We start from the raw sequence: 16953 nt of genomic DNA on the forward strand, positions 1-16953 counted from the left end.
GTAGATGAGTACGGGGCGCGCAGGCGTAGATGAGTACGGGGCGCGCAGGTGTAGATGAGTACGGGGCACATGGAACCTTTCTCTCGCTTCACTTTCTGACTTTTCTTTTCCAGCCATGTAAGAGACAGCGGAAGGATGAAGAGCCACCCAACAAAACCATCAAAAATTACTTCTCCCCTGTGTCCAAAGTCATAGACAAGTCCTCCCCCCGGCCCAGTAACATTGCTGACTATTTCATTAGAAGTTCTCCGGTAATAGAGAAGGGGAGCAGCCCTGAGCGCACACCCCGCACTGATCCCAATCCCCAGCTTCCCCCCACACCACTCAGCACATCCAGCCGAGCCTCGGGCAGGATCAACAAGCAAGCTAAAAGGACTCAGCTCATCAAGAAGCTAAACAATGTTGTCACCAAGGCCGAATCTGACGGTGACAACCCTCCCGGGAAGGCTGGATTTATGGGTAGTGATACCGCAGCTTTACTGGCAGAGATTTGTAGCAAGGCAGAAGACCTGGAAGATGAGGCGGAATCACAGCAAAGTCAAGCAGCTTCCAACACTGGGCTGAGTGAAGGGAACCTAAAGAGAAAGCATGGAGCACATCCTGCTAAAGCAGCAGCCGAGCCCTCGCTACATTGTAATAATGTTTTATCAGATAGCACCATGAACAATTCCAGCATAGAGCTCCACACTGATAATACTTCAAGCCCGTCCACTATATCATTCGAAGATTTTGTGAGAAGCCAGGCAGAAAAAGATTCTGTGCTTTCAGGATCCCATGGAACATCTATAGAGAATACCGATTTACCCCAGCAAACTTCCCCTAAAACCATGACAATCCAGGCACAAGTCCATCTGTCTTCTCTGCTAGCTTCACCTACAAAAGTCCCGGCCAAGATTGCTTCCATATTCTGCAAGAAGAAAATGGCAGAAGAGCAGAAGAAAGCTGATCAGACTGGCAATAGCGATCATGTGATTCAGAAAAGAAAATCCAATGTGGTTATAGAGGAAGAGGATCTGGAACTGGCAGTCATTGACATTGAGGCCATTGAACCTACAAAACAAAAGTCTACGGCTGCAGAAAGACAACAGTTCATGAAAGCTTTCCGGCAAGCTGGGGAGAACCCAAAAAACCTCGCCAAGAAATGTGCCGGGAAAAAGAAAGATCTGAATACGAACACTACTGAGGGGACCGATGACGGCAAGATCCAGGAAAGTGGAGAAAAGTCTCCAGATAAAGATGGAGAAGATGACAATCCTGCTGAAAATAAGCCAAGCGAGTCAGTGAAAGGTCAGAAATTAAAACGGGAGCTAAAGAAAACTAAGAAAATACATTCAGAAAAACGGCTTCCTGTTACTGAGAGAAAAGCAAAGCCTCAGTCACTGGAAGAAACGTCACAGCCACCGCAACAAAGTCCAGTCCTACGTAGAAGCCTGCGCAGACACCGAGCCCAAACTACCTCCGGGTCACCAGTGCCAACTACACATGAAAGCCCCCCACTGATGTCCACCCCGAAAATAAAAACTCCCAGCCGAAAAAATGACATCTACAAAGCTGAAGTGTTGACTGTATCCTCTGACCTGGAGTCCCCCATCAGGTAACATTGTCCATTCATGTCCTGGGCCAATAGATGTTCAGGTGTATCATTCCCTGTCCATCCCATTAGCCAGGTGTGCTGTATTCTCAGGGGCAGGGGTGTCAAACTCAAATACACAGAGGGACCAAATTAAAAACTTAGATCAAGGCGCGGCCCAAACTTGAAATATATTAAAAAAAAATTGAGGACATTTTTCCTTCTCATTAGATATAAAACCTTTTCATATGGAAACAGAGGTTTTGCTTCATATTCAATCTGGAACAAGCTTTTAATAAAGAACGAAAAAATCTTATGCCTCTTCCTCTATTTGTAGGCTTCTGAGTATAATTTCAGTGGAATTCTTTTTGCACAGGCTAACAATAATAATAATATTCTTCTATGAAATGTTTGTAATTATTTTACTTTGCCAGAGAGTGCAATGTGTAACCCAATGAGTTGCTGCATGCAATATGATAATTCCTGATTTTTGAGCGTACCTGTCAGTATAAACACCCTTGCTCTAAGGCTACGTACACGCCTCATAAATTTCTCGTCCAATAATCAGCTCCGGGCTGACATTGGACCAGAATCTGGCGTGTGTACAGTGCTTGTTGTCCGAACGACCATCCTGGGGGATCCACAGACGTGGAACAATTGTAATAAGAGTGAAGGGGAAGAGCACAGCTGGGTGCCGCTCCGTTGTTCTGCCCTCTCCATAGAGCAGAAGTGTGTATGTATGTACAGAGCTCCTTCATGCATTGTGCAAGATCCTTACCAACCACAATTATTGCACGTCTGTACCCAGCTTTAGTCTGTTCTCCCCAGGTACTTTTAGCTGGGCGCACCACCCGCCTGTTTTTGGGTCCTTCTTGAAAAGTTGGGTCGCAATACTGGAGCTGCCACTTTTCATAATTTCTTGGTTGAACACTGTAAATTTTCTTCTTTTGTTTTTGTTTGGAGTTTAATTTTGTCCCAAACATCTCCTGAAAAATCCTACATTATATTGCATGGAGAAATATTGGAAGTTGTTCTATTGCTCATTGACTTGCATTGAGTTACTTCGTTCTCTCTTCCTGGAAGGATGAGGTTTACACGATTAAGAAGAAGAATTAGTGACAGACAGAATGCCTCCATATCTGATGATGAGGCATTTACACCGGGCCGTAAAAAGGTGAGATGATTTACCACAAGAAAATACTTCTTGTAATATCAGCTACCACACGTGATCATTTAATGTACAGCGCTGCGTAATATGTTGGCGCCATATAAGTCCTGTATAATAATAATAATTGCCTCTGTTCACAGGTTTCTAGCAACAACAAAAAGATAGACAAAGCCAAGCAGATCCTGGAGAAAGCCAAAGCTATTCAGCAGAACATTGTAAAGGCTGAGACTTCACAGAGGCGCTCAGCACGCCAACAGAAACGGCTCTCACAGGTAGGTCATACCTCTGCTACTTCCTCCACCCATACTACATGCTATACATCAGTGTTTTCCTTTTTATTGTAGGACAGCACCACAAAAGCCCCTAAAAAGACCCCCATATGCCAGTCCAGCAAGCAGCCTAAGCAAAAGAACAAGGCTAATCTTCGCAGCCTAAATGATGTTCTGGGGAAGAAAGAAAAGGCAAAAATCTCAGCTTCTAGTGGTATGGACAATTCTGTATATGTAAATTACTAAGACTGCGGTATGTTCCAGTCTAGCAATGTATGCATTGTGTCTGCTGAGATTAGTTTGTATCTGTGATCCCTATGGCTGTTGTTTCATCTCCTCTGTCCCCCTCCTCCTTGCTGTGCTTTACTCTAAGAGTACTCGTATTTCTGTAATAATTATGATGGATGGGAAATGATTTACCTGAACATTTTCTCTTTTATTTCTGACAGAGGTAAAGAAGAAAGCTACTAAATGTTCTATCATTACAATTGATGATGGGTGAGTAAAGCTCCTTGTAACATGCCAGTGTTTCTGATCCATCCATTGGCTGGGGGTAAATGTTCCATAGTACAAAGGCTTTGCTTCCCCTTCATGTGCCTCCAAGAGATGGCTCCTAAGGGTCTGTCAGTATGTCCACTGCACCCATAGCTGATGGCATTGTTATCTTTCTTTGGGTTGCAGTAATATAGGAATAGTCGTGTGCAGCTTTCCTCCTTGGCCAGGTTGGTTTTTGCCTCTACATGCTCATGTCTTCTTGATTCGATGGTATTAGTATTCTATTATTACTATTCGTGCAGTCTCCTGCATAGATGGTATTAGTATTCTATTATTACTATTCGTGCAGTCTCCTGCATAGATGGTATTAGTATTCTATTATTACTATTCGTGCAGTGTCCTGCATAGATGGTTCTATTATTACTATTCGTGCAGCGTCCTGCATAGCCAGTTTTGTTAGATAACATGGGCTTCTTGGCTTCTAAATAAAGAATATTGGTGTAACACTTATTCTGTATTTTTACAATCTCAATAGTCTTGTCTTTACAAACATCTGAGCAGAAATCATTACGATTGACATTTATGAGCCTGATAATTTATTTTAGCTCGGAAGCCTCAGAGAATTCTCAGGATGATGAACACTTCAAAGCCAAGAGAGAATTTCTCAGAAGTGGTTTACCTGATTCTTTAAAACGGAACATAGCCAAAGTTGCTGCCTTGAAGGAGGCCTACGCACTGTCCAGCATGTCCTTTCACAGCGTGGTTCATGTGCAGCAGAAAGATGGTGAGTCTTCCCAAAAAGGTTTTACTAAATTGCTCTGATTGGTGTAATTTGTGTGCCGGTCATTTCCTGACACCCATATCCCTGTGTTCTATGCTAAGTGTATGTGTCTGATTTTTGTAGGATGTGAGAAGTGGCATATGGTCATGCCCCACTGCCCCTTGTTGGTAAAACTTGTTCCAGTCTCTTTGGATGTTCCAGATGTTACCTCATTCACTCTCTCCATTGGAGATTTTACCTCTTGCTCTGTGCCTGTCACACTCCAGCACTTTCCAGGCATGGTAAGTATTGAAGAAATCAGAAATGTCACTTAGATGCTGTTGCAGTCGTGTTGCTATTATGCCAAATGCTTTATCGCACTGTTCAGCGATAGTTGATTCCCCACCTGAAGTATAATGCTGCAGAACAATGCTGGTACTGTTATAAGTAGGAAAATACTTTACTGGTTTTTGTTACTGAGGGGTGTCCCGGCTCTCTCCCCCACAATTTGATTGTCACTAATGGCAGACTTTGCTGTGTTTACCATCCACATATCTTAGGAGTATATAAAGCTGCGTCTGTCGGTTTTCTTTTAGCTGACCAGGAAAGCAATATTTTCAGAAGCCGTTAGAAACTGTCTCCTGGAAGAGATTCGGTGGTATAACCCTCAGTTCCCAGTCAGGCGATTCTTTACCCAATTCCTGAAGAAACAGAAGGACTACCTGGCACTACAAGACAATAAACCAGGTGTGTATAAAGGATCAGACACAGGGATTACAGGATGGGTGGAATTAGACTGAAAATGTAAAATATTTTCTTAATACATCTCAGGTGGGCAGCAGCCAGACAGAAATCTGAGAAATAAGACTGCCGAGGAGGCAGACAATTTGGCAAAAAGAAAAAGAAAAGACTCTCCGGGTCTAAAATCTAAGAAGAGGAAAAGTGACCCCACTAAGGATGAGCCAGATGAGGAGTCGGCAGGTAAAACCAGGAAGCAGAGGCTGTCCAGAGGGTCTCTGAGGAGAAGTGGTCCTTCTAGAGATCCTGATGTCATCGTCATCGAGGAGGAGGAGACACCTGGCCCAGATGCTGAAGGTAATTCATTATTTCATGAGCTCATTTTCATCTATCAGATACTATTCATCTGTGAGAAACATACAACATGGTACTGGCTTTGTGGGCATGTTTATAACTATAACATACACTAGCACTATTCATATTCCATCATTAGTCTCTTGACAATTTTCCAAAAATCAGAGGGAAGTTTAGTTGTTGTCCCTACCTATTCATTCATCTGAGCAACATATCGCTGCCACGTTTTGTAAATGAACCCTGTATTGTCTGTCACAAAAACAGTGTGGAAATGACCTTGCTAACCACCTCAGTACCTGGCATTTCAGCATGAGGAAAACATGCAAATCTGATAAGGATAGAAGGATAGAATCATAGGAGAGAAAACAATCCTAGTGTTTAATCCTCTCTAGAAGCTAGAAAATCAATTAACAAAAAAAATGTTTTCCTTTTACCACCAAAAGTTAAAGCGTACCTAATCTCAGAATTTTCACTTTACATAAAAGGGTAGAGAACTCTTTTATGTAAGGTAACAATTCTGTGTTTTTGTTTTTTAGGTGCAACACCCTTTCTTTTTTTTTTTCTTTTTTTTTTTTTTTAAAGGATGCCGCATGGCCCCCTAAATGAATGGGAGCACAAAGCCTCCGAGATACCTATGTCACACATCACAAAAATTTGCGGATGCGCAGTGAGATCGGCAAAGTTTCTTTTCATCCTACGTCACCCGATCTCACGCCTGGGTCAGGTGACGTAGGATGAAGAACCCAGAAGAGAAGACGAAGATGGCCACGCCGTTTCCGGGACGGATGCCGAGACGACGCGGGACCCGATGCCCGACACCCCAGGAGTGATCGGACTGCCCTGCGGGATTGAGTTTATTTTTTTGAGTTTAGAGTATAGTTCCTTTTTAAGTAATTTCTCTGTAAGTATGATCATTTCTCGTTGCCTCAGGTCCAGTGTGTGAGGATGTTCTATGGACAGAGAAGTACCAGCCACAGAGCTCCAGCGAGCTGATAGGAAATTATGTTGCCATCAGGAGCTTGCACAGGTAAGTGTAGGGAACTTTGTGTGTGTGATATGTTTTGTTATTGTGGTTCACAGATTGTTTATTATTATATCATTATAGCTGGCTAAGGGATTGGAAGGCTCGAGCAGAGAGGGAGGAGAGGAGAACTCAGAAGATGGAAAAAGATAAGAATGGTAGGATTTCCAGTATTCACACACAGATACCTGACCATTGATACAATTATTATATAATATTCTCTCTGTACTGTATAGACACCTGGGATACGGATGACTTCAATGAGGAGGACAGTGATGAAGATTCTTTGTGTAACACTATGCTTATTTCTGGTCCTCCGGGTGTGGGGAAGACGGCTGCTGTGTACGCCTGTGCTCAGGAGCTTGGCTTTAAGGTTTCTTCTTTATTCCTTAGTCTCAACCAGGTCTGCGCTCCAATGTATCGCCATATAACATGAGATTTCTCTTTCCAGGTCTTTGAAGTAAATGCTTCCTGCCAGCGCAATGGACGCCAGATTTTAGCTCAGCTTAAAGAAGCGACGCAGTCTCACCAGGTGGACCAGCAAGGTGTCAATGCACACAAGCCATGTTTCTTCAGCAGCTACAGCTTGGGCAAATCTCCTAGTATGTATTTTAGAGTTTACTAAATGACATCAGGAAACGTTGCTATACCTGCATGGAGTTTCCATTGATAACTCCTTCTCCATTTTCAGGGAAATTACACTCTCCAAAAGCTGTGGTGTCCTCTCCCAGGAAACCTCCAATGTCACCCAGAGGAGGGAAGAAAGGCCTGGCCCCTAAGTCACTGGCAAACTTCTTCAAAGCAGCACCAAAGCAGAAAAGTGAAGAGAAGAAAACTTCACTAGGTCATGGCAAAGGTATTCAATGTAAATCTATTGATTCTGAATCCAGGTCTAATTACCATTTGAATGGCAGGTGGTCATTACGTCTAAGATAAAGCAATTGTGCACACTATCGTATACAGTTAGAGTTGTTACTTTCCAAAATGAAGCAGCAGATGATGATCTGTTCTTCTCTACAGTGTCTGTCACAATATCTGATGGGAAGATGTCCAGCAATAAAATTGTAAAGCCAACACCTTTTGTTACAGAAAAGGGAACTGATGAGACTCAGAGGAAGAGTGCCACCTCCCTTATTCTGTTTGAGGAGGTAAGTCTTCGGTATGTGCAGTGCTATGAACAGACAGCTATGTGTCTAAATGCTGAAGCAGTAAGGTGTCTGCCATTTCTTCCAGGTTGATGTGATATTTGATGAGGATTCTGGATTCTTGAGTGCAATAAAGACTTTTATGAGCACGACAAAGAGACCAGTCATATTGACAACCAGTGGTAAGATAAACACCCCGTATGATACAATGCGCCTTAATACAGGTCCTAATGCATGCACAGCACTTGTCAGTCTGTAATCACAAGGAATGGAAAGTTTAAGATTCAATGTGGATCTGAAAGAAAACTGAGAACCAGACATAGCAAGCTCATCCTGTGTTTGTGTCCATTATGTAGTGTATCCAGTTATGTCCCTGTCATTCTGCTGTCTGACCCACAGATTCCTTATTCTTCCATTCCCTATCCCATTCTAATATGGGATAATAATGTACCACTGTGCCGCTTCTAAAACAGCCTTTAATGTCTGGTAAAGGATTTCGCTTTACCATGCTGTATTTTTTCCCTAAGAAAGTTCTCCTGAAAGTGCTTTTGTGTCCTTCCTTTTAGATGCAATGTTTGGTTCGATGTTTGATGGGGTGTTTGAGGAGATCACTTTTCATGTGCCATCTGTGGTGAGTACAGGACAAGACGCACACTCTTGCAGTTTTGTCCTCTGGTCAAGTCTCATATTCCTCCATCATTTTTTCAGGTGAATGTTGCTAGTTACCTGCAGGTTCTTTGTCTGGCTGAGAATCTCAGGATGGACACAAAGGACCTGATGACGTTTCTAACAGCCAACACATGTGACATAAGACAAAGTTTGCTTCAGCTTCAGTTCTGGGCTCGTAGTGGAGGAGGAGGACTAAAAGAGAAGGAACTGTCTCCTCCAGCTGGTGAGTACCCAGATACCTCCTCAAATCCTCCATCCAAGTTTGTGCAGCAAAGAGCTGACATTTCCGTATTTATTGTCCAGGTAAACATGGTACTTTAACGTCTGCTGCAGAAGAGGATCCTGGGAAAAGCTCTATTGATGTGACATTGGAAATGCATCCCAAAGAGCTTCCAGAGTGTAACTTTGGCTGTGCAGAAAACTTGATGGGACTCAGTAGCTTAGTACCTCCAACAGAAGGCCTGGTCCCATTTGTGAAGGTGAGTGATTGGGGTGCCAGAAAATGTATTTCAGTGGGCAGCAAAGGAAAGTACTGCCCATCACTCACCTCCTAATATTCATGGTGGGCAATTAACATTTCTGGATCTGCCAGGATTGTATACATAAGGTGGCTCTGACAACACCAGACAGAAAACATAACCCCTGAAACACCAAAAAGCAGCCATCCTTGTAGGTTAGTAGCTTTGAGTGAAACATACTCTATTTGCTGATGGTCAGTATACCTGAGATTGGTGAAATGGGAGAGCGTTACCAATCCAGTCCCTTACCCCCTCAATGAGGCATAGAGATACAGTTGGAGAGCTGGGCCCCTCATTGCAGCGTGGGGGCAGATCCTGGCTGGATTTCACTCCTGGGGCTTTGTTCCTGCACATCACATGTGTTCTACCTGTTGGAGTTGGCTGATTATGATGGTGTCATTGCAGATTATGTAGTCCAGTACTAACCTCAGGGAAGCCTAAAACTACATGGACATACAATACTGAATGAAAACGGGCCGGAGAGATTGCCCTGCAGTGTTCAGCCCATTTCCTAATAGACTGGAAGGTCCCATTCTGCACTTTCCTCATGTTAGAATGGGTGGAATATCATGAGGAGCTGCATTCTACAGACAATCTCCCTGCACAATGACAGCCTAGGTCATGGTTCCTGCATTGCTTCACTATGGCAGCCTTAAGTCATGGTTGTTCCTGCATTGCTTCACTATGGAGACCTTTAGAGGAATCAGTTTATCTATATTTCATATTCCCTGTATATGTAATAAAGTATGTTGAGGTATGGGGTCACCTTCTCCCCTCTCTATATATCTGGTTTTCCTGCGGTTTCTGGGGCTTCTCTTTTTTTCAGACTTCTCAGGTTCATTTTGGTTACATTTGTCCCAGGTGTGTCCGATGCACAGGTGTGTCATGTATGTCTGCTGATAGCACTGATTGGAGCTTTCAGGGAATGTTTAATATATGGGCCATGTTAGGTGCATTCCAGTAGAAATATCCTTACTATTCTAATGTTTTCATTTGGTAAGGATCTCTATATACTGTAATGACTTGGTATGAGAGGCTTCATACATAAAGTACAGCAGAAGTCTGTGGTGTGTTGGTGACATTAATTCAGGTAACTTTATTTGCATTTGGATTAAACACATGTAAAAAATAGGATTCGGGCCAGGACCCTTATTTCAGCCCAGAATATTCTGTTGACATACTTGTTCCATGTGTAATGGTATCTACCAAGTAACCCGGTGCAGCTAGTGATAGAATCCCTGTAACTGCATGATATTAGGTCCCACATTGCTGTACAGACCTCATGTATGCTTCTCCACACCTATGGCCTCATGGTGGGACACGTACTCCTTCTTAGTATGTTACTTTGTAGTGAAGAGGCCTTGGGCTGACTGTGCTTTCTTCTATTTTGTAACATTTCTAGCTGTGTTGGCTGTGGCTTTAGTAAAATGGGATTGGATATTCTCTTGTGGTCATCGGAGTGCATTAGTTGAGAAATATGTAAGTGCCATTATCTAGTATTGCAATGACCCGTTTAATAACCTTCATTGGAGATGAATGTTTCTATAAAGGTGCAGCCTTCATATACAATAATGCATGGTGCAATAGAGGAGACACTGTGGCCATGATGTCATAAGACATTTACACATAGTGTGCATCTAATAATGGCTGGGAAAGCAGAATGATTTCAGATTCCATTATGTTCTCATACCCTGGGTGTGACTTGGGAGTATTGTTGTGTCCCTGCTTGGCTGCTTACTATTTGTGACAATCGGTTCTAGCAGCCTGCACATTAGTTTGCACTAAACCCCTTTAAACTAGATGTTATGGCAATATTAGAATCCGCCATGCTCCTCTCTTTGTATTGTTACTAAGACAGAAAATATAGGGAAATCTAGAAGCGTTATAGTGGTGACAGGAAAATCTTGTGATGGAGAGAGATCTTCCCGATTCCTGTTTTATGTTCGGAACAGACAGATATCTTCCCAAGGGGACAGAGAAACATGAAATCCTTCTATTGAAAACTAAAATAAATTGTAACTTTTTATTATTAATAAACAGGATTTATATAGCGCCAACATATTACACAGCACTGACATTGGATCTGCTTGTCTCATTCATATTAATGAGTGATATTCTGTATGTGGAAGCTGTGATCTGGATCAGCCACCATATTCCAGCTTTCTTTGTGATTGGGAAAAATGGTGTTTACTTGTCTATTGATACTGCTAGAAAATAAGAAATGCATCAAACAATCTGCCCTAATTTCCATGATTGTGCGTTGTACTTTCCGGGATGCTTTCTGTCCAATGAAGAATTGTTCTGTGTACACCTATAGGGGTATCTGTGTCTTTTCTGCCTCTTCTTCACCCATCTTCTATTAATATCTCATTATGTTGTGTGTAGTAGACTCTAGATATTCTGCTGATTGATTCTGTACTAATTCTGGGCTTTGTTTTAGGGTCGAATCTCCAAACCTGAGGAGCTGGGAAGGATAATGCAGCTGCTATCAGAGTTCCAAACAAGAAATCAGGACTTGCTATTCTGCAACCTAGAAAACCTTCTGCCATTACCACTGCATGTTAAAGAGTCACAAGCCCCTGTGTATGAGAGCACCGAACCGGCTCCATCCATGGAGGAGGAAGATGTAAAGATGTCGGCACAGATGAAACGCAGGAAAAAGCTGCTACTGCTCAATGACAGTGACTTGTTTGATAGTGACTCCCGTTCTTTGGATGAAAATGTATTCAATAAGGTGACTGTTGATGAACCAGTAGATGAGAACCAATCTTATACGCATGAAAATCCTGGGAAAGCAGTTTCACACAGTGTTCCCCTACGGAGGAAATTGGCCGGTGCAGAACTGATGGCTTCTTGCCTAGTTTACACTTGTCTGGACTCCATGGCCACTTTTGCTGATAACTTGTCCTATCTTGACTGCTGTACATGTGAGGCGGCCGAGCAGGCGTATGCCTACAATATGAACTGGACAGAGAGCAGGTTAAGGCACGGCCTTTGTGATAGTCTGAGGATAGACACTGCGGACCCTATGATTGTACAGACTGCTGGGGAAATCAGAGCTTATATAGAAGGCCTTGCTTTTCACAAGTGTTCCTCTGCTCTCACTAAAACCTTGGACACATCACTAGAACAGTGCAGACAGGCTGGACACGATCCAACAGAACAACTTACACTGCAAGTGTCCAAATCCCGCCAGGAGGTCAACTTCAGCCAAACCTCCACTGCTACAGCGTAAGAATCCATTTATTAATATCAGCGTTGGTTCTCTTCACGTGCCCAGGTTCCATAGACCTTTATTATAAGTGGCTGCTTATCCGCCCTGGTGAAACCAACATACTGACCAGTGCATGTGACCGGATACAAGGGGATTTCCATGGACCTTCCTGTTAGGGGATAAATGTATTCTAGTATTGTCATTATGTACATTAGGAGACTTATCTGAGATTTCCCCCCATAGAAACTGAGCCATGTGCTGTCCTCATCTCAGCAGTATCATCGTTTAGATTAGTGTCACCGTGTATATGCCGGGTGATGTGGTTGTATCTTTACAAAGAGTTTTTTTTGTTTGTCAGTCTGGAAAAGCAGCGATTGTTCTCAATGATTACCTTCTAGGTATGGGCGCATGGAGCCGGAATCATGCCCCCCCATAGCAGGAAGTGCCACCTACATATGGGGGGGACTGCAGGTAGTCTGTGTGAATGGGGGCCGAGAAGGCTTTGCAGGGACGTTTTGTCACTTGATGTATGACTATGTTCAGCTTGTATATGGAAATTGAGCTCATGAATTAGGATTCACCTACATGTGTAAATCATATGGGTGCTGTTATGTTGGTTGTTGACAGTCTCTGGCTATAAATTGTTAAGGTATCACCTGGAAGAAGCAAGCAACCAGTGAAATCCAGGCTCCAGATTTGTTCTAGAAGGTCAGGTTTTGGTTCAGTCTTCAGTCTGCCCCATATTATAGAAGGTGAAGCTGCAGGAAGGTTTTCCTATCACCCTCCTTTCATACCGGCCTGTACTGTACACACTTTATACATGAGATATGGCAGCCTGCATGAGCATGATGAAGTGTCTTAATTTCTGGTAAACTATACAACATGTAAAAGTAATTATTTGTGTCATTTTAGCACTGCAGAGAAGAGGCTATCCGTTGTGAGGACAGTTTTATCAAACAGAGCTTTCATCACACTGGGTAACAGACAAGTCAATGTGACCGAATACCTTCCAGCCCTTCGCAGCATTTGTAGGATAGAGAAGGCCAAAGAAGAAGGGAAAACAAAACGCAGGTAAGAGCTATAGACACAGAACTGTGAGGCGGATGTGTCCAGCCTTCCCTACGTTCTCCTCTAGGTGGCACTAGAAACTAATGTTGGGGGCAGCAGTTACACCTTTTGTAATGTCCATGGGCGGGTGGATGGGGCAATCTTTTCCTTCAAAGTGTCAGGAATGCTTCATATGCAGGCTTTCTCATTGGAGGATGAGAGGATATGGACTTCTTGCTAACCCTTGTGTGTGTAATGTGTTGTCACAGGTTTCTGCATTATTTGGAGGGAATCCACCTTGAGTTACCGAAGACGACAGTGAACAGTCTGGCCACAGATTTCCCATAATCCTCAGCTGCACCGTGTGCAGGAATAATGTGGATTGTAGCTAGTGTAGGGCTTGTGTACAGAATTATTGGATAATGGACTGTTTTCTGTGTGTGTGATATTAATTTATTCACAATTAGATATTTTATTATAAACTTTTCCATAGTAAATTGTATATATTATGCACAGCTCATTCATTCATGCAGCCAGGATCGTCTGGGACAAGTCTGGAAGATATTATGAATGGAATCGCACCCTGCTGATGTGTGTACTGTATGTCTGGAGGCCTCCACCCCATGGATGGAAGGGCGCACTGTGCTTCCCGGGGACCCCAGGGATGGAAGGGCGCACTGTGCTTCCCGGGGACCCCAGGGATGGAAGGGCACAATGTGCTTCCTGGGGACCCCAGGGATGGAAGGGCGCACTGTGCTTCCGGGGGACCCCAGGGATGGAAGGGCGCACTGACCCCATGGCTTGTGAATGCTGCCAGTTTATAGAATCCGCTCCATGAATGTGGACTTTACAATAAATCCCTTGTCACAGCAATCAATGTGCAGTACAATATTGGGGATTGATGAGGTTCTGGGAATAACACAGACAGTTCTTGTTTCATGTCTCTCACCTGGTATTTGTCATACTGGATATAAAGAGTATTTTGTATATTGACTGTACAGCATTGTATACAAGTCTCTCCCTGCAAGCTGTGTCCTTTTTAGTGTTTTTATTAATAATGGCCCAGAAATGTATCAAATCTGTTTTTTTATGGCATTCTGGAATATTAAAGAGGTTTTGTATGAATGAATGAGGTGTGTTTACATTGTGTGTGTAGGGTAATGAATGAGCTGACATCTCTTCAAAGGGTGTTATGCACCCCACATCTACATGGAACGGTTTTCTAGATCTCCCCTTTATTTGGTAGACTTGTGTCTGGTAGTGACAAAATGTGATAACCCCTAAACCTCCCTAGCTGTAATCCCCAGTGTGGCTCGGGGTGAATCCATACCAAAAGCAGTAACCCTGAGCCACAGGCGGGGTGGAACTGCCAGAGCATCTTCTTCCCCTGCCGGTGCCTGACGTGGGGCCAGGGGAAGCAGATTTTAAAATACCTGATTAACCTCCCTGGGGGTATGCATAGTAACACGTCACCCCGCAGTCCTATCTTCCACCTATAATCTGCCGTGCCTTGGTGTAAGAGGAGTATGTGATAATGGAACTTCCTGAACACAGACCCCCAATATATGAGTGTGAGCGATGAGGAATGTCTGTTGTATCTCTGACATTGGGGGACAGGTTAGATAGAAGTCCTGTCCAGGGATTTTAATCTACTTCCCAAAGAATAAATACAGAAGTACAGGGGGAAGATTACAAAGACTCAAAGTATAGTGGCAACTTTACAACTGCCCTGCCACCATTTCTGAAAGCTATTACCCCAAATGAGGGCAGATTTCTCCAGACACAGGGATGAATAATAAGCAACTTACCTAACTTGGGTCCCCTGATCAGAGCTGATCTCACCTATTTCCTCTATTACCACTGACCTATCACAGGGACTCTTCTTACAAGGACGTAGTTGTATTTTAGGTGTAAACTCCCTCTATATATATATATATATATATATATATATATATATATTATATATATATATACATAAACACACACACACACACACGGTGTGTAAAGGAAGTTTTATGTAGAACATCCTGTACCCTGCCAGGAGGGAACTATTCTCTCTGACTCCCCAATCAGAAGGAAGCTTGAGCTTATCTAATATTCAGGCTCGGTGAAGGGGGATGCTGGATCTCAGCAGAGAGACCATTGTTTCTGCACAGTAATAAGACCCACAATAATAATGTCACTTGGACAGGTTTCTATGTGCCTCCATTTATGCTTTGTGTATGATCAGCAGGCAGTATATACAAGAATTTATGTCTAGGCTCTAGAAAGAAACCAGCTCATAGAAAGTAACAGCTTGTAGCAGTGCATCACACATCTCCTCATTGCGGTTCTGTCCACGAGCCTGCAACTGGTGGCGGTACTGGTGGATGAGTTCTGGAGAAAAGTTTACTCTTGGTTTGGGTGCAGCAATGGCTGCCTGAATGAGTCTTTGTACAATGTCCACTCCGCTAGTCCGTGACTCCCCCACCATGATCTCAAAGTGTTTTCCCACAGTATTCCTGTTCATGCTGAACACACAATGTTGCTGCTTCTCCAACAAGCGGGGGTTTAACAGACAGTACAACATGGCTTCCACCGTACGCAGATGTAACAGCACAGGAAACAGCGAACTGTTCTGGTTGGAGACTGCTGGCCGTTCCAGGATGTAAAAATCTGCCTGTGGAATTTGGGTGACCACCAATGAGATCTGTAGAAGAGAGCAAATATTATCATGTGTGCTAGGGATATATTGTACAGCCTGATGAAGGGTTTCTCTATCATACAATTATCCACATCCAACCAATATCTGTTATATAAAGATTAGAACAGCACAGGTCACATGCTGCCATGGGAGACAGGGTCATCCTGGGATTTGTAGTTCCAACATAGTGCAACAAGCTTCAGTAACTTACATCTTCCAGATACAATTCCGGCAGGTGTTTGCCCTTCATGAAGTGGAAACATTCCTGCTGCTGCCATTCTTTAACGGTCATTGTGCAGTCAATGTGAACCCAGGCCAGCTTTTTCAGTCCAAACACGATGGACACAATACTATTCGCACCCTGAAAAGACAACGCTTATCAATGTGTGGAGAAAATACACCGGCCACATCTACAAAACCCTATATAAATGGGAACAAGCCAACAATGTTTTCCCCCTGGTGGGGGTGCTAAGACTGATGACCTCCAGTGGTGAGGATGGAGATTACAGCTGGTGACTGGGTGGAGGACCTGGTGCCGATTCCCTATAGTGCTGATAGGATGGAGGAGCTGGCACTACACCTAAATGCCTTTAGTGATGACAGTATTAGGGACCTGATGCCCTATAGTGGAGGAGGGGCTGGCATTGCCATGTTACCCCTCTAGTGACTATAAAAAAATGAGGGGATGACCTTTATATACCCACCCGTAGCTTGCACAAAGGGATATCCGGCTTGAGGAATTTGGCCATCACATTGCCATCAGCTTTGGCGCTATAGTTCAGTATGGAAGTGCAGACTTTGTGTATTAAGGTGGATTGGAACTGCGGAACCTGGTGCAGGGTGTTCAGGTCCTGAAAAAGTCCATTTTCTTCACGGTACTGCACAATGCTGGCTGCTTTCTTCCCCTGCAATTCCTTCACACAATCCAGCTGACTTTCAGAGGCCGTGTTTAACAAATGTAGGATGACGTCTCTCTGTTGCCCGGTGTAGGTCTTGTCCACATTTCCCTTGGCATTGGTCTCTGATGAGGTCACTTCCGGTGTGGGGGCCTGTCTGCCCAGGGAGCGGCAGCAGTGTACCAGCCGCCACTGTGACCTGGGGGAGAGACATGGCCACCCAAGCACATGTCTTCCTAGAAAACACAAGGGGAGGAGAATGTAAGTGCTGGATGGAGAGAGCAAAATATCAGTACCATGTCCTATAGGCAGGGGGCAGTGTAATGATAGTGCCCAGTGCTGTATAGTGAGGGTAAAATAATATCAGTACCATGTCCTATAGGCAGGAGGCAGTATAATGACAGTG

The 16953-nt window shown here is 43.7% G+C and overlaps 2 protein-coding genes across 4 annotated transcripts in view; one reads left to right on the forward strand and one right to left on the reverse strand.

The window, feature by feature from the left end:
* Positions 1-14097, forward strand: part of ATAD5 (ATPase family AAA domain containing 5) — a 16594-nt gene extending 2497 nt beyond the window's left edge. The window contains exons 2-23 of one of the 2 annotated variants that reach the window (XM_072414024.1): positions 114-1594; positions 2654-2744; positions 2879-3010; positions 3083-3221; positions 3457-3505; positions 4108-4286; positions 4407-4564; positions 4859-5009; positions 5094-5357; positions 6285-6381; positions 6460-6533; positions 6612-6748; positions 6827-6977; positions 7067-7231; positions 7396-7523; positions 7609-7702; positions 8087-8151; positions 8229-8412; positions 8493-8668; positions 11148-11938; positions 12834-12992; positions 13238-14097. In XM_072414024.1, coding sequence (XP_072270125.1) covers positions 114-1594; positions 2654-2744; positions 2879-3010; positions 3083-3221; positions 3457-3505; positions 4108-4286; positions 4407-4564; positions 4859-5009; positions 5094-5357; positions 6285-6381; positions 6460-6533; positions 6612-6748; positions 6827-6977; positions 7067-7231; positions 7396-7523; positions 7609-7702; positions 8087-8151; positions 8229-8412; positions 8493-8668; positions 11148-11938; positions 12834-12992; positions 13238-13316 — 4944 coding nt within the window. In that variant the 3' untranslated portion in view covers positions 13317-14097. The remainder of the gene's footprint in view (positions 1-113; positions 1595-2653; positions 2745-2878; positions 3011-3082; positions 3222-3456; positions 3506-4107; positions 4287-4406; positions 4565-4858; positions 5010-5093; positions 5358-6284; positions 6382-6459; positions 6534-6611; positions 6749-6826; positions 6978-7066; positions 7232-7395; positions 7524-7608; positions 7703-8086; positions 8152-8228; positions 8413-8492; positions 8669-11147; positions 11939-12833; positions 12993-13237) is intronic. The other variant, XM_072414025.1, reaches the window with a different exon arrangement.
* Positions 14098-15160: 1063 nt separating this feature from the next.
* TEFM (transcription elongation factor, mitochondrial) overlaps positions 15161-16953 on the reverse strand; it is a 7657-nt gene continuing 5864 nt past the window's right edge. For both annotated transcript variants that reach the window (XM_072414036.1, XM_072414035.1), the window contains exons 2-4: positions 16356-16783; positions 15863-16012; positions 15161-15657 (exon numbers count right to left, since the gene is read on the reverse strand). In XM_072414036.1, the coding sequence (XP_072270137.1) occupies positions 15232-15657; positions 15863-16012; positions 16356-16783 (1004 nt within the window). In that variant the 3' untranslated portion in view covers positions 15161-15231. The remainder of the gene's footprint in view (positions 15658-15862; positions 16013-16355; positions 16784-16953) is intronic.

Source organism: Pyxicephalus adspersus, chromosome 6 (genome assembly GCF_032062135.1).
Source record: "Pyxicephalus adspersus chromosome 6, UCB_Pads_2.0, whole genome shotgun sequence".
NCBI classification, from domain to species: Eukaryota; Metazoa; Chordata; class Amphibia; order Anura; family Pyxicephalidae; genus Pyxicephalus; species Pyxicephalus adspersus.